This window comes from Labrus bergylta, chromosome 7 (assembly GCF_963930695.1).
Source record: "Labrus bergylta chromosome 7, fLabBer1.1, whole genome shotgun sequence".
Classification (NCBI taxonomy): Eukaryota; Metazoa; Chordata; class Actinopteri; order Labriformes; family Labridae; genus Labrus; species Labrus bergylta.
In genome coordinates this window covers 8,422,157-8,443,726 of record NC_089201.1, presented here as the reverse complement: position 1 = coordinate 8,443,726, position 21,570 = coordinate 8,422,157, and the positions used below count along the sequence as shown (strand labels likewise).

Here is a 21,570-nt window from a genome sequence, read left to right as displayed (position 1 = left end):
TTTGCCTTCCAGGAAAAAACAATTATTGTGGCTATTTCAGCAAGTTTAGTGTTGATATGCTCGGCTAATTCAAATATCCTGACAACCAAGAACATTTCAGGTAAATAGATTGAGGAATACTTTTAATCAAATAATTGGATCTTGTTTATAGGATGAACTGTATTTAACTGTGGAATAAAACATTATATAGAAATCTGTCTTTAATATGATGGGGTGGAAGAATCAATATAAACAAATAGGCTAATGCTTTACATGAACTCTATATTCTCTATATATTGTACTGTAACTGAATTTAAAGGCTCTCACACGTACACTCAAATCCTGCTAAAACATGTATTTTTCCTATTAAAAAAAGCCCTGTAAAATCGATAATTGGATTCACATCATAGAGTTTAAACACACAGTCTATAATTCTAGTCATAGTGATGATGATGTGTGTTTATATTTATTTTTGTCGAATTTGATACCCCCTTTTTTACAGATTTATAACAGACTGTCTGTGCACAATCATAAATGAGCTCGGCACAAAGGTTTTAAACAACCTCCATCTCTGTAAAATGTAAATAAAGGCCATCTGCTCCAAAAAGTAAACAGCAGAAGGACTCCTCCTATCCGGGCGTCGCTGATTCCTCAGCCCGCCCCCTGTCAAGACCACTCTCTTCTTCTATTGGTCAATTGCTAAAGCCCCGCCCCCGTAATGACTCACGTTCTTCTTCCTACCTAACGTCGGACCGCCTACCGCAGCCAGGACAAAAACAATCGGCATCCTCTGAACACTACAACATAAAAACGGAGGACTCGAACCAAAATCTGGTATCATTAAAACACATTTCAAAGATACGGACACCACAGAGGGAGAGATGGTTTCTCCGGTAACAGTGGTGAGTATTTTCGTTTAACATTTTAAACTAATTTTAAAGGAATAATACTGATAGCTAGTTAAGCTACACGATAACAACACTGCCTACCTTATCTCCGTTAATGTCAATTTATGTTTAAAGTCGACTGGCTCATTATTAGTCTACTCTTTATTTGCACATGTTTTCAAAGTAGCAATTTCATGTCAAACTGTTCTTCGAGGCCAGCTCTTGCCATTTGGGTTGTGATTCATTAACCGGTTCGGTAGGCTTAATAAGAATATATTTTAACCGAATCCAATGAAATATTCAGCCAGTGCCAGTCGACACTGACGCTGTCATTGTCAGTGTCTTATTGTTTCGGTATTTCATTGTGTTCATCTGTATCCGCTCGACACTTGAAGCTGAAACTTTTATTTTCTGAGGCTACTTCCGTGACATTTTTCACCCGGTTCATTCTCGACATACCACGTAGAAGAGGACTTTTCCTCAAATTTCCAAAGCCAGCCCTGATAAAAAGAAAATCATGTGACGACCTTTTTTGTCTTTTTTCCCCCTCTCATGTGCCCTCCAGTAACGCATGCGCAGAGCAGCTCTCTGCGGTGACTGCCTTACTTTGCAGCATCTGTGCATTGCACACACTCTATTATTTGTCACATCTGTTACATCTGCTACATAATTGACCATCATGCCACTGAAGAAATGTAGCTTCTTTAGCAAACCTATGTTAACAATTTAGACCGTCCTGGCATCCTCTTACTTTACTAGAGCTACTTTTAAATTTTACTCCATTTGCAGGGAGCCATGAAGGATGGTGTGGTGTACCTTAACCTTTAATAAACCCTGATGAGGGGCCTGTGTGGAGGAATGCCTGACATGCAAACTGGTTGCCTTAGAGATGTTGGTGCCGTGCAGATATTGGGGATACTTAAAGCCCTAGTATTGCTGTGAAGGGGAATGCGGAACTTTTTGCTCTGATAAAAAACATATTTGATAGATATGACACAGACCTGGACAGGCAAACTTGACATATTATTGGGTACAAAATGGTCCCAGAATGTTGCATGATCTGTGATTTTGATTACACTTAATAAAAGATAAGTTCATACAGTATCAATTTTATATTAGGGGAAACGACACAACTGACAGCTCAGAGTGACTTGTTGTAAAATTGAATAGACACAGCAACAGCAAAACTATAAGACATATGGAGTGTGTATGGATAATAGAGCATAAAAGATACAAATAAATAAAGTTTATTAATATTTACAATGATATTAAAAGCATAATGCAATGGTATAAAAGACTTTTAGTCTAAAAAAGAGCATGAAGTTGGCATCCAGGTTCACATGGGGCTGCTTCATCAAATGAGCCATTTTTTATTTAGCAGTGAGGAAGAAAAGAAGGCTTTAAATTTGTGACTCCCCTTTAGGCCTGCTCAGTGATCAAACAGGGATCATTAGATTCCTAACTCATATTTTACACTATATTATTATTTCCATTTTCTTTAGACGTAATTTTAATGTCTGGCTTCACGACCTAAAAGAAACACTTCCTTTTTCAATGCCATCACTTTATCAAAATTTATTTAGCTGGTATGGTCAGCCTTACAGTCTCAGACAAATGTGTCATCACCATTTCTGGACTCTGAACCTGCTGGCAGACGCACACTGTAACCCAGAGATACAGTGTGAGATTCACTTTGCATTTTGGCTTTAATATGATACAATAGCTGAAGTGTTTTTCTATTGTTTCTTGTCTTTGTTACTTAGTTTTATTCACTTAAGAAGACACAATTGATTTTATACACACACATGCTGTTTACGGAAGAGCATGCTTCAACTAACATCGAGTTAATCATTCTTCTAGGTTCCTCTGTATGGAAGAGCAGCGTGTTTTACTGTACTTGTAAGAAGCAGTGGACCTGGAGGTATTCCTGCGTGTAATGCTACATAGAAACAACATTGTCACATGTGTATACTCACACGTTTGCTATGTCAGACAGGACCATACTAAGTTACAGTTCCTGTCTGCTAAACTGAGCAGATCTTTTGTTAGTTTACCAGTATCATATTTCTGACACTGGGCTTGCTTATGACGCATGAGGTTGAATAGATGTTCATCCATGCTGGCTGTTATTCACTGCTTCAATGCTGTGCATTTGTCAGATCATATTTGAACAGCTGCTTGTTTCCTCCTCTGGACAGCAGCTACAAGATGAGTTTAGGCTGCTGATCAGCGAGATAAAACTTTGCAATGTTGTACGCATTTAAAAACTAATTTAATGGGGAGTTTTTTCACAGTTAAAGTCTGTCTGTATCATTGATGTAGTCCAACATAACAAATATTTGTGACAATATTTTGTTGATAATATTGTTCCTTTTGGATTTGTATACAGTCTAAAAAAAAGGGGGGGGGGGGTAATTCTACTCAATTGTTCCTTAAAAAAACCTATTGCTTGTCAGTGAGCATGCAAATTCAGTCAATCATTAACGTTGTCATTCTTCACCAGGGAACAGAGACAGAGAGATGCCAGCTGTAAATGCCACAGCACTTTTTTTAAACAGGATCTATTCATCAGTGCTCAGTCAGGCTGAAATACAAACATTATTTTATTTGCTTTCAGCAATGACAATATGTTCTGCTCTCATTGAGTTAAAGATATTGGACTAAAAGCTTTCCAACCAGGTTTATGATCACTTTATACACTTCATTGGATTGGTTACATCAGGTATTACGACAGTAATGGGTTGTGATTTGACAAACAATTGGCCACTAAACTAAATGGATGCCCCTGGCTAATTTGCATCTTTATTACTGCTGGAGATTTGTGCCCATGCTAATGATACAAGGAGATCAACTTTACTGGGAAGATTCAGAAACAAAAAATGTGTTGTGTGGCATGTTTAGTCTTGTATCTGGGCTGTTTGTTATTGTGTAGATGCAGTAAGTTTACACGAAAAACAACGGAAAGGGAAACTGCAAAGTATGGCTGAGTTGCAGCATGAATAGCATCAAAGGTTATGGGAATCTCTGACTTCCACCCACTTTCCTCCCTGGAATCTATTTTCCCCCAAATCCCTGAATAGATTCCTCTTAGGTTTCTTTTCCCACAAAGACTAATCAAAGTGTTTGTGATCATCAAGCATAACACCCCAAAATCACTAAGCCTGGTATTCTTTATAAAATAATAGTCCTTATCTGTTTAATGGGGCTTCTTGGAGCCATCCTTGTATTCAAGGTTTTAAACGAACAGATGTTGTGTTTCCTTGTGTCCTACATGTGTTTCCTAGTGTCCTGTGCTTACAGAGACACCGTGGCCTAATGAACACAGCTATGATATCGGCTAGTCTGGGAGTGCTGCCAGTGCTGGCCTTAATGGGATAGATAGACTCAGCAAACACTCACACATACACACGTTTCTGTCATTAGACGAACTTTAATCTTAATTTGTGTCTCCATTAGTTTTATGAAAAGTGCACAATGAAGAGGAGAAGAAGTGCTTTAGTTCACATACACCTAAAGTTAGTGTGTTGCCTCAGTGGAAAAATCCCTGTCATGCTATCTGGAAGTAGAAGAAACTGATTCGATCGGAAATGTTTATGTAAGCAGAAAGCAGAGGCTTTTTGTTGTTGTCATATGACAGTGTAGGATTACAAGCTGTTTGATACCCATCTCAGGGTGGTAAGATTAGACTCAGTCTGGGCAGTTGTGGATGGCAAACCTCTTATTCCCCTTTTTTTGACTCTTTGGTAAGCAGAGAAAACTTGGGAACTAAAAAAGACTAACGCTCCCCAAAGTTGGGAAGAAACACATTCTTTAAACTGTCGAAAAGAGGCCTACAAATGAACTACAACGACAACAACCTAAAGATCTGAGTAAACAGATGGCACATCAGGGTGTCTGCCTTCGTGTCCAGTCCTGAGTCTTACTACTGTAGTGTTGTAGTACTCAATCGGTCTTGGTCTCAAGACCGGTCTCGAGACTGCTTTTTGAAGGTCTCGGTCTCGTCTTGGAATTGAAAGGTTTTTTTACTGGGTCTTGTCTCGGTCTCAGGCAGGGTGGACTCCGGATTTTAAATCAAGACCGGTCAAGACCACCACCGACAGGCTATTTTTCCATGTTATTACTGTGAAGGAAAACACCTCTTTCTCAAAGAACAAATCATTTTAATTTCATTTAATTTTTATCACCTGGTTATGGCCGCAACCTTCCCAGGGTTAAGTGAGTGACACGCTCCCTACGCACAAGATGATGATTTTTCAGTGATATTCATGGTCTCGTCTCGATTTCGCCCTGCATTGGTCTTGGTCTTGGTCTTGACTTGGTCTAGATCCCTAAACGTCTCGGTCTTGTCTCGGTCACGTAGCACTCTGGTCTCGGGTATGTCTTGGTCCCAGTTAGTGTGGTCCTGACTACAACACTTTAGTCATATAGATTATTCCATTTTTGCTCACCAGTATTATGTGCCCTTTCACCCTTGACAACTTGTGTTATTTGCGTGAACACATACAGCATATGGGACCAGATGTAAACTTGTGGGACAGATCCCGGGTGTTTTCCTGCTGCAGTAAGTGCACATGAATCTTATCAGCTACAGCAGGGCAGGCTTTTGGTCAGTCAAACATCATGTCTGATCCCGTACAGTCATTTTGGCATGCCATGTCATTAAACAGTTGTGCAATCCGAAGCCTCCCTTTCCTTCCCATATGAACGAGAGTGACCCCTCATAGTCTTTCACCCCCCTCGCCTCCTTCCTCCTTCCTCCTCCTCCCTCCTCCACCCCTTTAGCGCAGCTGTCATGTAAATACCTGTAACCCTGTCTTGCTCACCATCCCTCTCCCCTGAAAGCTCGCTCCTCTATGCTTCTTCCTTCCTCCTTTCCTCTGCCCTACTTACTTGTTCTTTTGTGAATATTGAGATCATTTTACTTCACCAGCGAAGGTTTTATTGAGAGGGATGCTAAATTATTAAACTGGGAAATCAACCCTTTCCCTATTGCACTATTACCCCTCTTCCTCCTCCCCTTCTTGTATCCTCTTCATCTCTCCTCCTGTGATCTGAGCTCTGGTGAACCCTGTCTCACTTCTTCCTCTTGTATCAATCTCTCCTTTCTTCTCCCTCTTTAACCCCCCCGAGGCTAATTGTCCTAAACCTAGAAAGAAATTCTCAGAGTCATAGGAGGGTGGTCATGCAAAAAGTGTTGTGAAACCTTTTTTCTTGCCGTGTTTTTTTTTTTTTTTTTTTTTTTTGTGACCCCCCCCTGGTGCCTCATCTATTTGGACAGAAAGAAATATGACTGCTTAAGCGGTTGGAGAGAAGAATTTGAGACTTCAGTAAAATGCACAGTTCTCAAGAACATGCCTTACAGAGAGGGGGAGGGGAGGAGACTCGCAAAAACAAAGAAGAAGAAGTGAAGAAAAGGTTACAAAGTGTCAAAGAAATGGTTGCGTTTTTCATTTCCTCTGAGACTTGCTGAGTTTCAGTTCGGGCGACGAATCACGTGCATGTCTCACACACTGATGTAAACTTGTAACCACACAATGCAAACCCTGAGGACGGATCCAGTCTCAACCACATCCACTTGTTTGCTGCTTATTTCCCCATTTTTGTGATTGAACAATGTGTCAGTGTAGCTCAAACACATGAAGTGCTTATTGATCTTCCAAGCCTCCTTTCTTGAGATGAAAGCCCTTTCAAAAGATCTACTCTTAATACAGAGTGACAACAGTGTTACTTTGTTCTGAATAACTGGTTTGAATTATTTCCTGTAAATGCAGCCAGCTGTGACTCAAAGTAATAACATAAATATCATATCTGCTTGCAGGTCAAAAGCGAAGGCCCAAAGCTGGTGCCATTCTTCAAGGCGACTTGTGTGTATTTCGTCCTGTGGCTGCCCACCTCAAGCCCCTCCTGGTTCAGCGCCCTCATCAAATGTCTGCCCATCTTCTGCCTGTGGGTGTTTTTACTGGCGCACGGCTCCAGCTTCCTAGGTGCTCACTCCAGTGCCCGCAAGATCCTGGCCGGCCTGATTTTTTCTGCTCTGGGTGATGCTTTTCTCATCTGGCAGGAGCAGGGCTACTTTGTCCACGGTGAGGAGAACATGTTACACACACACACACACCAAGTCACTCTGTTAGAATCTTGTCATCTACAGAACGATTGGTTGATCTTATAATGGAAAATCTGGTTATATCAACTTGGGTATTCTTTGTAGTTGGGGTTCTCTTTGCTGTAAGTATGATTGATGTGTATCTGGGACATGGATAGAAAAGTTCAACAAAAGATGGAGAAAATGAAGACAAACAGCAGATCTAACAGACATAACATCGGGTTTAACTATTAGTAATAAACACAACTTAGGGCTTTACCTCTAACAAGGAGATGCTAATCTGACAAAACTTTTAGCTTCTTGACAAATTCTCTGATCCCCTGAGTTCAAATTTTCTGGCCTCTGGGCTGAAACGATTCCTCAACTAACTCGAATAATTCTTTGCATCGAAGCATCGGACGTCACTTCCGGCCCGGCTTAGCATTACCGCACGGTGCATAAAGTTTGTTCTTCTACGCTCTTTTGTGGATGTTGTCACTCCATTGGACTACACATAGCATTGATAGAAAGGCAAATATTCTCATTATCGGGTGCATTCTATCGCTCTCTCTCTCTCTCTCTCTCTCTCTCTGTCTTCTTTTAAAAATCACCCAGAATGTAGTCCACTATGGCATCGATATCGATAATCGATAGAATACTCGCTTACTAAAATAATCAATAGCTGCAGCCCTACTCTTAAACTTGTTGGGACATGTTACAGCAGCAATGTCAGACAGTTCAGAAATCCCCGAAAGGAGTTCAAGAATAACAGATAAAAATAGCTGTTGAAAATTCTGGTCAAAGTTAAAACTCTAACGCTGTGTTGTAATAAACAGAGTCACCAATCCTGTCATTTCTGAAGATTTGAAAGGGCTGATTGTGATATCAAATATCTTACTTGAAGTTTCAAATCAGGACTTTGGCATGGGACTTATTTATTTTAGAACCTTCATTTTACACAGCGATGTTTAAGGATCTACTTTGATTGAAGTCATACATTTGAAATGTCCAACAGGCCTGCTGATGTTCGCCATCACCCACATCCTCTATTCCTCCGCCTTCGGGATGAAGCCCCTCAACATGTCTGTTGGTCTGGTGGTCTCTGCTGTGTCCTCTGTGAGCTACATGCTGCTCTACCCCTACCTGTCGGGCCCCTTCACCTACCTGGTGGCCGTCTACATCGCCCTGATCGGCTTCATGGGCTGGAGGGCAATGGCAGGCCTGCAGCTTGCAAACGACCTGTGGACCTGGACCAAGATGTCGGCCTGCCTGGGTTCCGTGCTCTTCATGGTGTCCGACCTCACCATCGCCGTCAACAAGTTCTGCTTCCCAGTGCCCCACTCACGTGCCATCATCATGGCCACCTACTATGCGGCTCAGATGCTGATCTCGCTGTCAGCGGTGGAGTGCCAGGACGTGGAGGTCGCCAGGAAGAGGTCATGAGGTACCAAGGGTTCTGTAGCAACTGGTCATGAGGTTGGGAAGGTGGAAGCCGCCTCCCCCTCCCTCCGGCCCTGAGTGATCATGGACACACTTCACCGCCAGATCCCCAACTCTCAACCCTCATCTCAATGTGGTGCTCACACACCGTAACCATGACTGGTCCACTATCAGCGTAATACCCCTCTAGTATGGTAGTCTCACACCTCACACACCTGTCTTTTTAACACAGAGATATACTAGTATTATCCCCTGTCCTCCGATCCTAGAATAGCTGTCTCAAGTTACCATGGAGACAAGAGTAGTACTATCAACCTGCTATATAGAGGGAGACATTCTTATTTACTTTGATCTATTATGTTTTAATTTAAGGGCAGTATATCACTGGGGACCTGCTCAGTGTGTGGGAGAGCGATTATTCGTTTGTGTGTGTGTGTACATTGATGTGTGAATGACAAACACCCTTACCTCACCTTCCACACAGTCCAACCACACATCTACTTAATGTCCTCCAATCATCAGTCAACTCTTTTCTTTTTGCCTTTTTCTCTGTTGCCCGAGACCTTGTTAAAAAGGGAGGGGTTTTTATATTTCTGTGCCCGTATTCAGCTTTTATTCTTTCTAAATACTGACTTGTTCCCCTGAATTTAAGTCTGCTACTCTTAAAAGTCAGGAGAAAATCCACGTGTGTTTGAATTATGAGCAGTCCTGCACAATTCAGTCACAACAGCCACACTGCCTCTATTCACTCCACTGTCTAACATGCTCAGAAAAATACACTACTAGTCTCTCAGGATGAATGAATTAGTTTGCTCTTGAATAAGTGATGCAGACAGAAAAATAATATGACATTGTAGGGAAAAGTTTGTGGCCTGCTGTCAAAAAGGGAGCACAGTAAACACTGGAGTCACAGAAGATTACTGTACACATTATAACCTGCTGTACAGTCGCCTTTCAGGCGTTTTTTAAGTGTTTTGTCTGCCACTTTTTCAGCTCACACACCTGACACTTACAACCCCTGCTGCTTTAGTTATTTGGAACAGTCCACAGGGGTTCTTATTGCTGGACTGGATCAGCCAACTCATGCTGACATTGGCCTGGGACCATGTTATTAAGACTAACAAAAAGGAAAGGGCAATGTTACTGGCTCTCTGTGTATCAACTGTGTGTGTGTTTGTGTGTGTTTGTGTGTGTTTTTGTGTCTAACTGGGCCGTTAGAAGATATTCCCTCATCCGTTACCGCACACACACAAACACACACATGAAAGTACGCACATTACCCCGGGGCATCCTGACTGAAAAAAAAGAAGAAGAATATTACAAAACATGGAGAAGAGTGAACTAGCTTGTCATGTGAGGGAACAGTTATCTCATTATTCCTAATAATTCCCTGTCACAGGACACTTCATCAGCTCTAATCCTGCAAAATCCGCCGAAGATAATCCCTGACAGGTTGTCTGATATTTTGTCTTTCATCTATCGCACATTTTTTTTCCTCTCTCACCTTTCATTAGTTTCAACTTTAAGAGTGTATGGATGGGAGTTTTGAGTGTGTGTGTGCCTGTGTGAGCGTGCATATCAACGTCTGTATGTGTACCTGTGACAAATCAGAACCAACTCAAGGCCAGAAATGCTGTGAACCATCTCAGTATGAGTAGTACAGACTCTACTGGATATCTTTAATGTATTCTCTCTCAAGGTTCTTAAACTATCTCCATACCCCCTTCTCCTCTTGAATGTTTTAACTTCTTAGTCTTTAATGGTGGAGATCGGGCGTGTTCAGGGTGGTATGGCCGTAAGCATCTCAGTTATTTTTCTCAGTTAAAGATGACTTTAAAGCTCCTGTAAAGAACTTCAGGTTTGGGTCAATTCTGGCGCCCCCCTACAGACGAATCGCCACTTCTTATCTCTTTGCTGATTCTGTCAAATACATGTGTAAGTAAGGTTTTGAAAAAAAAACCTCTCATCTTGCCTGCTGTAACAGTCAAAATTGGGGAAAAGGCTATTTCTGCAGCTTGCTGTAAATGCTTTAATTTGACACCTATCCGAGAACAGAAGTTCAAGAAGAAGTCATTCTTCTTCTTAATGGTCTTGTTGGCTTTTTTCACTCTTATTCATTAATATTAGATTGAGTCTATTTCATTAACAGTTCAAAACAGGAGCTTTAAGGTAATAATTAATTAGGTCAATTATATTCATATTGTGTGCTATCTAATAATTAATTTGACCTTTAGTGCAAGCATTAACATTCGTAAGAAAAGCACCTTGTAATTAGTGTAGAGTATGTCACTGGCTTTATGATTGAAACCACTAACAGTTTTTGTCCTGGGAAGAAAATGAATTTCATTACAAACTCCAGCAATCTAAAGTATTCATGTTTAATAATCTAGTCCGCATGCACCTTTAACCTGTAACCTGATATACTGTGCTGTATATAAAACAAACATGGAGGCATGGAGAAGAAACAGACCCATGTTATGGGTTCCTCCTGCTGGGTCAATGACCCATTAAAGCTGTCAGAAACATCCGAATATACAAAAAAAAAAAAAACACACACACACATATAAATGTGATGATTCACCGCATCAGCCACCGTCAACGATCTGCAGGCAGGTCATGGTGTTGACATTCATAAAGCCCCCGTCTTGAACATTATGCTGAAGCAGAAAATCGTATTTTTGACCACAAAGGACACTCAAAACGGTCTTCTATTTCTGATAATTCCTCATCCTCCGTTTTGGCCTGTCAGCGCTAAATTTCTGCTTTGTCAGTGTGGGTTGTTTCATCAGTCTGTGTCGCTTTGTTTTCTGTTCTGTTTTATAATGAGCCCCTCTCCTTCCGCAGACATGCACTTGCCTGCCTGTGCTGTCTGAAATCAGAGTCTAGTGGAGTACAAGGAGACATGCTGGTTTACGAGACTGAATCTAGTATGCAGTCTAAAGTTGAACAGTGAGGGAGGGACGAGAGAGTCAAGCCGTCTTACTCATCCTTACTATATGTGGGCAACCTGTGTGGGCACTTCTCCCTCCTGCCACATAAAGCCTCTTGACTCGTGTTCTTACAGTTCTGATGGCTACATGCCAAAGACAGGCTTTACTTCAACTACTTCTGAGAATATTTCTGACGACCAAGTAACATTTTGGAAAATCTCCATGCCTTTGTTAGCCCCTGGAGCAAAGAATAACCTCAAACACCACACTGAATCAGGAATGTGCCCGTTATTACGCCTATTTGAAGTATTAAGATGTTAACCCTGAAAATATTGTATTTCTTCGCCAATGACTGGGCACAGATAACCAAAAGTGAAGCATTGAAGAACTAATTTCATAAAGTATATCTCGTTAGTGTTAGAGCCCATCTCAAGTATCAAAACCTCTTTTGTATTTGCATGGCACTCGAGGTCCCCCTCATTGGTCTTCCAGGAGAGTATTGTTGAGCGATACTGTAGCTGGTATGAGGTGAGGTGATACATGACACAAAGGAAGAGTCCTTTTCCATCCTGCCTGTAAAGTTAGCTGTCATCCTGCCCCCCCCCCCCCACCCCACCCCCACCTCACAGATGGCAGGCCAGCAGGCGCATCACTTTACCTCAGCCTGTCAACAGCACTGTTGTTCTGAGCTTTGTGCGTGCAGACAAAAGGGGACCTGAGAGAGCCGAGGGAGGCTGCTATAGTCTGGCCTGAGCTGTGAATAATGAGCTGGATCCACTAGCTGTTATGGTAGAGAGAAGGAGTCTGCACTTTTTGTTCCATTTTTACATTTTCTCTCTCTTTCTTTTTGTGTCATGTGATCTTTAATTTGAAACCATTGCTGTTGATGTGCGACATTCACAACACAGAGCTCTAATTTCTTTTGTACTCATGCATGGCAAGAAGTTGTCCACTATAAACAGCTGGTGTCTTTTTATTGGCTGCCATTGACAGTCCTCCGACATCAGTATGAGCCTGTGAGAAGTCTGTAGTAATAATGCTGTCTTCTCTTTGACATACGAACCAAAACTGCACTTTTCCACACCCAGAGTAAGGCCAGTCAATCTCTCTTTTAAGCCAGTGGCTGAAGGGTTTCAAATAAAAATCATCAGGTGTACTGTTTCCTTTTAAGTATATAAGCTCCATTTTCCTGAACTCTTTGCATTTCTTTCTAAAGAAAAAAAAACTGAAGTGAATGTTCCATTGTTGAGGTTTTAAGCAGAAGAAAATGTTGCATCAACGCTTGAGAGAATCAGCATTTTTCTTTGAAAGGCATTATTGCCCTTGAAGTGTTACAAGCATTTACGTATCAATCTTTTTTTTTTTAAGTGTTTTTATTTTTATTTGCAAAAAAGTCGCTGTAGATCTTGCCTGTCAACATGACAAAAAGCTGGGTTTGTTATCAAGATTACTTTGACTTCTTTGTTTTCCCATCACAATCCATCGTTTTATGAACAAACTTTCTTTCTTTTATTTTTTACAAAAGATAGAAATCTTTTTTTACAAAAGATAGAAAGATAAACATACCTTGTTAGATTTTCACTTTATGATTCATTTCCTTAACGACTGTAGAGATGAACTAGTTTTATTTGCTGTAGTGAAACTGCTATGAATGTGAATATCTATTGGAGAAATAAATGCAATTGCAATGCAACTTTAACATGACATGCTTCTGTCTTTTGTTTTTGTTTGTTTGTTTCCATAAATCAAATGTGAGTTTCTGAAAAATGTCATATGATATCCCTAACTGTTGAATGTTTCTACAGAAGCTGTATGCCCTCCGCAGCTAAAAGAGCCATTAAAGGCAGAAAGGACTGGAGGACAACAGAGCACTCTGTTCTAGTAACTGCATGCTGCACTCTATTGTTGGTTGAAAAGATGCTTTCAGCAGGCCCTTTGGAAACTCACACAGACTGTTAACAATGTTTTCTGTTGCATCTCACATTCACTTAGCCTTTTTTTTTTAATCCCTTAATTTATTAATAAATACACACACACATTACATCTGTATTCCTGCAGGAGTCGTGCCAGTTCTCTCCAAATGCATCTCATTCATTCACAGCCAAGGTCTCACCACCAAAGAACTCCAGTCTTCGAAGAAAATGAAGCAAAATCTATCACGACTTTTACAGAAACAGGCTTGGGGAGAATTCCAAACAATAAAATAAATTGCGCTGAATCTCTGAATAAATGTGAAGGACTTTCCAGTTATCTCATTACACAAAATATTGCTCCATTCATGTTTTTTTTTTGTTCATTGTAGAACAGCGGAACAGGTTGTCATCCTGTTTGTTTTCTGTAGATTTATTCATGAAAATAAATTGTGATGAAACAGAGAAGCTTTCCTTAAGTTTCCTATTTGGTGCAGCAGCCTTTGTCAAACACCTAGATTGATTATTCAGGCCTCCGATTCAAACTACTTCCCACTTATTGTGATTTGACTAAAGCAGAGCGGAACTGGAAGGTTCCAGTGACGTCAGTTCAAAACCTGGTAACCTGACACTGCTTGTACCCTGATGGCTCCATAGAAATGAAGTTTGTGAGAGGCAGCATGGTGACGTCAGCTTGGAGCGGGGTCATACTGACTATTCTGCAGCCCCACCAGACCACGCTCGTTCTCTCAGAGGCGATGTCTTTACAAGGGCTGTCAGGCCACTTTAACCCGAGGGGAAGCCGTCACACAGTGCTGTCAGAAAGTATAAGGACACTTTGTTTTGAGTGTTTACACTGCACCACTTGCTTAAAAGAACTTGAAGTGTCCGACTTTATACATTGACAACACATTTCTAACAATAAATTTAGACAGTGATCATAGACATATAGAGTGGGAACTATTTTTAACACCTGACTGGTCATGCTGATCACTTGGCTGAAATCCAACTCAGCATGGTCTTCAAAGCTGTTTGTTGAGGATCAGAGTGAATGCCAAAAACCCCTTCAAACCATCAGTGTAAAAGTCTGCAGTTCAGGTCTGGAAAAAAGCCTCAGCATGGAATTAAAAATGTGTCTCCTGACATCTGTGAGGTTTAAACGATCACAGAATTTAAAGAATTAGCAACTAAACATTTATTAAGACAATGCTCTGCTGTCTCACATTGCGATGCTTATAAAAGTAGTGCAGTTATACACACATCAAGTGCAGGGCAGTAAAAACACAGCAGAATGAGGAAGAAGATATGCCCACACACTTGCTCAAATAAAAACCTTTTGTGGCAAGTCTGCGGGCATGTCATCTTCCTGAATCAAACGTTGTGAGACCCCCATCTTTTAACTGGTTACAAAGGTGACAACTGCTACACATCTCAACAAGGGAAGTTTAATACTGTATGTTTGCAAAGTCAGCACGGAGCCCACACTGTATCATTTCAAATTATATAACCAGTTGAACAAAAATATGTGTCACTTTCCTTGTGATTTCTGCACAGAGGCAAGTTTGAAGTTGAAATCTTTTCAATTTTGATATGTATTCAGAGGCATGTGTGCATTTCTGTTTTTGATAATCCAGTGTAATATACCAGGACAGCAAAAGTGAGAAAAGTATGACATACGTTAAGAGCAGTTGACCTTTAACACTGATGCTGTTCAGGTTCGCAAACACTATCGAGACGGCTCAAGGGGAAGTAAGATTTTGATTCCAGTAGTTGTATAGTCAGCAGTGTGCTCGACACTGTCCTCAAACCAGCCCCAAACTCTAGAACTGTTTCTTCAAAGGAGCTATAAGGATAAACTGTAGGTCAAAGTTAACTGTAACATTACTGGACTTCTGTTGTGGATTTAATCTGCAGACTCCAACTCCATTCATTTGACCGTAAACAGCAAACACAGAGACACACAAGAACCCTGCTAAAGTAGTCAAATTCCTTCACAAGGAAAAAACAAACATTGGTAGCAAAGGGAGTTGAGGACAATCTCTCTGGCTTAGTGAGCTGACTAATGAGTCAAACTCTTCCCAACAACCCAAACATTTGCTCCTGGAGTAGTGTGTCGACACAAGGATTTGAGCAAGTCTGACCTCTTGTGGTCATTTGATGCATTACCAAAGTCAGAGGAACAGTAAAATAATGGAAATAGAACAGTTTGGGACCAGCATTTGGAAAGAGATCTTTACCGGTGAACATGGCCACTACACTCTCCTCCCCATTGTCATTGCCATAGATTGTGATATTGAGATCTACTTCATCTACTTTGGACAGGACTTCTTACCTGCCACATGATGTTTAATCACAAAGCTAGTCACCCCATTGTCCTGCAAAGCCTTCCACTTCAGCATTATACATTTCCCAGACAGCTTAAGTACTCTCCTTTCCCATCAACATCAAGCAAACTGACGATCAGAGAGAAAATATTTGGTATCAGAAGTTTAGTTTGTGTTAAAACATCGATAAATATCTTCCATCAGCTAAGCACTAGCAACGTGCTCTAGGCTGTCTTCTCTGCCATCATTCTCTAATCCTTCATCACCTATAATCCATCTTTGTACCAGTAGGGGATCTCTGGAGGTGGCTTAAGATCAACTTTAATTTTATTTGCAATTTATCTGTAGGCCTATTGGTTTTGGACGTAGATGTCATAACTTTTTTAAATGTCATTTTGATTTCAAAACAATTCTTAGCACACTATTTGTAAAGGAATAGAAAATGTCTAACTTTGGCGGCTCCTAGTGGTAATATCAGAAAATTCACCGTGTAGACTTAAATATGAGTCGGTTTCCACGACCATAGCATACAGCCTCTTCCTGAAACTCTCTGCCCCATTTCTACAGTTCCACAAATCATTGAGTAGAAGCTGTTGTCCAAAGCGACATACATCAAAGAGTTAGTACAACACAAGCAAGGATCCAGAGAGGAGGAAACAATGTCAAGTGCAATAAAACAGCTTTATGTCCAATCAGACACACACAGGTGCTGACAGGCAGCACAGAGCCAAAGCATGAAGTTGTTGTTGTTTTAAAAAAAATTAAAGTTGATATATCATTATCAACAACAACACCAGCATCTGTTCTTGAGAGTTCTAATTGGCATCAAACCATCTTAAATATCGTCATCATCATCAATTTCTAATTGCATATCTAGATATTAAAGAGACAAAGCACACAAAATATTTTGAACAGCTTCAGTCTCAGCCTCCTAAGTGTGAGAAAAATGCCTATAACTGAGATTTTAAAAATGCTGCAAGACATTTGATTTAAATGGTTAGTTGAGAGGTGGTCATGCAGATCATTGATCGTTTTTTGTCTATGTGAGGCTTCTTTGTACACATACTATTGAAGGAATGCAAATATTTGGTCAAAATCACAAGTATTGGGAAACTGATACCATGTAAACCTGGTAATAGCCAAAATGAAGTGAAATAGAAGTTTTAATTCATCTAGAGTCTGACGTGAATGTCTGTACTACTTCATGGTTATCATCAGTTGTGTAGTGGTGCCTGAAGAAGTGGGTATACTCTGAATTTTTCCCTAAGTGTTTTTTTAAGTGGTCTGTCCAGCAGAGGATAAACGGCCTCTGTTACAAACAGTGACCTGCATACATATGTTAGTGTGTGGTGTAGCCAATTAAAAACAGATTAGGGAGGGTAATCCCTTCACCATCCTAAGAAAATAACTGCAGCATACTACTGAATATTGTCAATCAATCAATCAATGATGATTTAGAAGTGGCTATACCCTGGAGACTGAAAACTAAGTGGGTATACTCCATATACCTGCGTATACCGTGGACTACACCACTGGTTATCCTCCAGACATCTCGGTTTTTCAACCATTAAAGTCAATAGAACACTTACACTTATTTGTCCGCTGGATGGATGAGCTACAGTAATTTGCAGAAGAAGGTTGCATTTGTGTACTTGAAAGAGGAATCCAACCTTTTCATCTCATCTCATCTCTCACTTCCTCTCCACTCTTGAGCAACACTGAGTCCACATTTTCAGAAAAGAAAACACGGCTTGCCTGTAGGACACTGCACATCAGACACATCGCTCTTTACTGAAGCAAAATTCTTTATTCTGTGTGCAACACAAAAAAGGTTTGTTAAGGGTTGTGTTCATCAGTTAGTAGTGTGTCCAATATGCACAAGAGATTTGCTTATGCTGAAAGAAAAACATCGTCACACCCATCTTTAAACAGTGAATGTGCTTTATAAGTCCTCCCACTTTTCTCTCCTCTGCACACGGACGTTCTTTAAGTGGCTGGTAAACCTGAAGGAAATCCCGGGATAAAAGTAAAATAGACTAAGAATTAAAAGAAGAGAGTCACTTTAGGGTTTATTTGGCCTTTAACAGCAGGCTTGCCTGTTTTTCTCTGTACTTCAAAGACACATAGCATAGCAGGAATATCTACCCATATACTTTGTAATAAAAAACATCCAGTAGACCTTTGTCAAAGAAATGCAGTAAAGGAAGAACAAAGATATATAGCCTACTTACAGGAAACTGTAATTAACACAACCTTAATGACTTTGCTTCTGTTCCTGCCTCCCCAGAGGACAGCCACATGTCCTTGTGAAGATATTTACATGCCCCAGCTTAAACCTTGAACAAGTAAGCATCTTGTTAGACAGAGTCCCAATAAATGAGCTTGTTGTGAGGATGAGGGATTTGTTTGGATTACTATCAACTAAGCAATATAAGGGAAGGATTTATTATGCTATACCTATACGTCTGAATTTATGCAATGGAGGGAAGATGATGTTTTTTAGCATGTAGTGATATAAAAATCAAAGCCTCTAATCTCATTGAAAGGAGGAAAAAAAGAGGAAGTGACTGCTTCATCGAGTCCGAAGGGGGAAGTTTGTTTCCTCATAAATGCTTGCTCCGCTGAAACAGGAAGACACAGTTACTTCAGGGGGGAACAAAGCATTACAAAGAAAGACAAAATGAAAGTACACATAAAAAAAGTTTTTATTTAGGGTGCAGGATATGACATACTTGTCCTGATGTTCAGTGAAAGCAGAACGTTGGCAGTGAGACCTCCAATGTTTTTGGTGTTGTCCCCAGCGTCTCAAACTTTCACATCCTTTGTCTTCAAGCTGTAGATCAGGACATCCTTAGCAGAGACACAAAAGAAAGTACTTCTTTGCAGTCATACTTATTTCCTTTGAGTTATGTTTTAGGAGAGTGTTGATGTCATAATACATTTATGTGTTTTCATCATCTGAGTTCCGGTGATGTCAAAAAGTCTTTCTCCTTTTTCGTTTAAATTCAGAAATCTTGACCAAGCTATAATTAAATATGCTGATGTTAAAGTTTACAGAAAGCCTGCTGCAGATTCAGTGGAAGTAAATTTAACGACAAATTCAAAAGTTTAAAAAAAAGAATAAACACAACAACCGATATGTGCTGCTAAAGAAAAGCTATGCTGCAAAAAGCATTTGTGTTTTTGCAGCACAGCTTTTGTTGTAAATGCATTTGTTTTGGCGTTTTTATGTGATAAATGTATTCATTTGCTTTTTGGATTTGGACTTTTTATGTGTTCTGCATCATTCCTAGTTGCGGTCCTTTTCACCTCATGAACAATAATGCCCTCGTTGTTCACAGTACTTCAACTTCCTTTGGCTTGAAGTCAGACAGGAATTTTGGAGGTTTACCTGAGAGAGATATGAAAGACAAATAGGCTCTCTAATTACAGTTGGACTAGGTCATGTAAACGCCTTACTGGAAAGGATTCAGCACCTGTAGGTGACAAAAGACATTTCACAATTTAAGTGTTTTTCTATGTGGATACTCAGAGAAATGTGACTAAGAAAGCACCGGACTGTAGAAAAATACATCCATTCTTTCAACTGTACTGTATGTGCTGTACATGAAATTACAGATGTGAGTGAGTCTGAAGAACAGACAGTAACAGTAGAGGATTAAAAGAGTCAAATAAACAGGAAATGAGAAAAGATTCAGCAGTAATTGATGGTACATGTGTCTCTGAGTTATGAGCAGTAAAAAGGATCTGAGTCCCATCTTTTACTTGTCTATGAAATGAAGACTGGCTGACAGCCTCTTGTCTGCAACCTGCAGACTGTAGGTCCCCATATCACTGAGGCTCTATCTAGAAATGTGCAGCATGTGCTTGGTTCCCATCCGTTCCACTTCATATATCCCATGAGAGTACTGGATCTGCAGCAGCTCCACGCTGTGAATCAAAAACAGAATCTCCAGATGAAGGGAGAAGTGGCAAGTGCTTTTATGTAATGGAAACAAAAATACAATCACAAGTGAAAGATTCCCCAAAAACGACTGCATCCTGATGTTTGAATCCTTCAGATCCAAGACCTTGGTGTCCTTCATTTGCTTTAGCACATAAACCATCATGTAATGGATTTATCATTAACTGACGGCCCAAGGGTCACATCCGGTCCCTCAAAGCTTCCCATCCAGCCCCCAGAATATAAATGATCTCGGTCGATTAAACAAAAATCACAAGGCTTAATTACTCACATTAGGATAATGGGAGAAATTACAGTTCCCCTCTGACACCAACATCTTCACATGGCTTATGTGCAAGCATATTTTAAAGTCCAGCCCCCACAGTGTCTGTCGAAAAAAAAGCTGGCCCTTGTACAAATGTAGTTGATGACCCCTGATGTAAATGATCCACTTATCCAAAATGTATTCACAGATTTGAAATCAACGAAAAAGAAAACTTCAGTGTTGCTATGTGACATACCTTGGTTGCTATGGCTGCGCTGTGCGACATAAAAGTTTCCCCCCCACTTTTCCTATATTCTATTTAAAGCTGTTTTCCATATCACAACCGAAAATATTCTTCCCTTAAAATCCTGTGATACATCAATAGCTCTCTGTGTGACAGGCCCGCCCACAAGCCCTCTCTTCATCATCGTCTTCACCTTCGTAAGGATGCCTCCGCACTCAGTACAGATCTTCCTGTAGTCCTTGTTGTCAGCTCCAGCCAGAATCTCTAACATCTCGTCCTCTGTGGGAGGCATCTTCTCTATCCTTTCTCCACGCTGCTTAACAAGAAGAGAAGTAGTGTGCTAACATGCACAGCAAAAAGGTTTAAGACAGAATCATGTTCACAACCCTGACAATGTGTGATGAGAGCACAAAAGCATTTCCCTTTGCTCCTGCAGCAACACTCTAACTTAGTAAAGCTCTTAAGATCGCCTTCTATAGGTATTTCTGGATGCATGAAAAAAACCAAAAACGGATATGTGGGTGGATTAAAGATAGCTCCATGACACCTTGACAGGTTTTGGAAGAGTCACAGTTAATATAAGACAAAAAGCTTCAGTTTTTTTTTTTTTTTGAGCCTCTTTTCAAAAAGTCCAATGAATTTCAAAGACACAGTGGCTGCACCCGAGTCCATGAGAAGAAAACAGCCTGTAAGAATTGAAAGGCTCTAAATAAAGATGATAACAAAGAAAGAAAGAAAGAAAGAAAGAAAGAAAGGCTTATTATATAAAATGCCTTTAGGCTCATTTTCTGTAACAACTAGGGATGCAGAGTAGTAGGCGTCTCCAAGCCTGTTGGACGAAATGCACTTTGATTTGAAACACTACTATTTTTTTGGCAGGTAACTAAAACATTAAAACTTTCAAACTGTCATGAAATCGTTTGAAATACCTCTGCAGTACTCCTGTGGAACAGTAGGAGGCAGTGGCATTCTGGGAAATACCCAGTTAACATTGAGCCCTGCAACTTAACAGTCACTCCTCACCAGAGAAACAGATGGCAAGGGAAGATGCATATGTCAGCACCCACAAGTTAATTGCTTTATAATAGCTATTTAAGCTTCACTTAAGCTCCCGGGCTGGTACAGAGAAGGCACTAAATCCACTTTTATAGATAAAAGGATCAGAGAGGTTTTTTTTTCTCTCTTGCTACTTTTCTTCATGATGCATGGTGTGGTGTCTGAGTTGACAGTGCCAAGATGGGCCCTCAGCTTCAAAAGTAGGCACTAGAGAGCTGCTGCCCTCTGCAGCAGACTGTGATGGTTAGGTGCACATTTAAAAGGGATAGTTCAGTGTTTTACGTACAGTGGTTTCTAACACGCTCTGTCAAGCTACCCAAGGTCATATTATTGATATCCATATGTTTGTCACCCTTTCTCTTTCTTCCAGAATCCCTGTGTTCTCTGCTTTGTCCATCAATCCCATCCTAAATGTATTAACCTGTGTTTTTCCCTTGATTGTCTGTATACAGTACCCTGTGTCGAGTGTCCACTTGAGGCTGGTTCCAAAGGATCCAGAAATGAATGGAT

General features: G+C 40.5%; 1 protein-coding gene across 1 annotated transcript; it reads left to right on the top strand.

The window, feature by feature from the left end:
- Positions 1 to 731: 731 nt before the first annotated feature.
- On the top strand, positions 732 to 13,017 carry tmem86a (transmembrane protein 86A). The gene is made up of 3 exons (XM_020641859.3): positions 732 to 881; positions 6,685 to 6,949; positions 7,964 to 13,017. The coding sequence occupies exons 1-3, from the start codon at positions 861 to 863 to the stop codon at positions 8,389 to 8,391; spliced, it is 714 nt and encodes a 237-aa protein (XP_020497515.1). The 5' UTR covers positions 732 to 860; the 3' UTR covers positions 8,392 to 13,017.
- Positions 13,018 to 21,570: the final 8,553 nt, after the last annotated feature.

What these genes read in the sequence shown, in the direction of transcription:
- tmem86a (XM_020641859.3), top strand. Translation starts at nt 861, where the DNA reads ATGGTTTCTCCGGTAACAGTG. An exon ending in TGGTTTCTCCGGTAACAGTG is followed by an intron (nt 882 to 6,684) that starts GTGAGTATTTTC and finishes ATCTGCTTGCAG; the next exon opens with GTCAAAAGCGAAGGCCCAAA. An exon ending in GCAGGGCTACTTTGTCCACG is followed by an intron (nt 6,950 to 7,963) that starts GTGAGGAGAACA and finishes AATGTCCAACAG; the next exon opens with GCCTGCTGATGTTCGCCATC.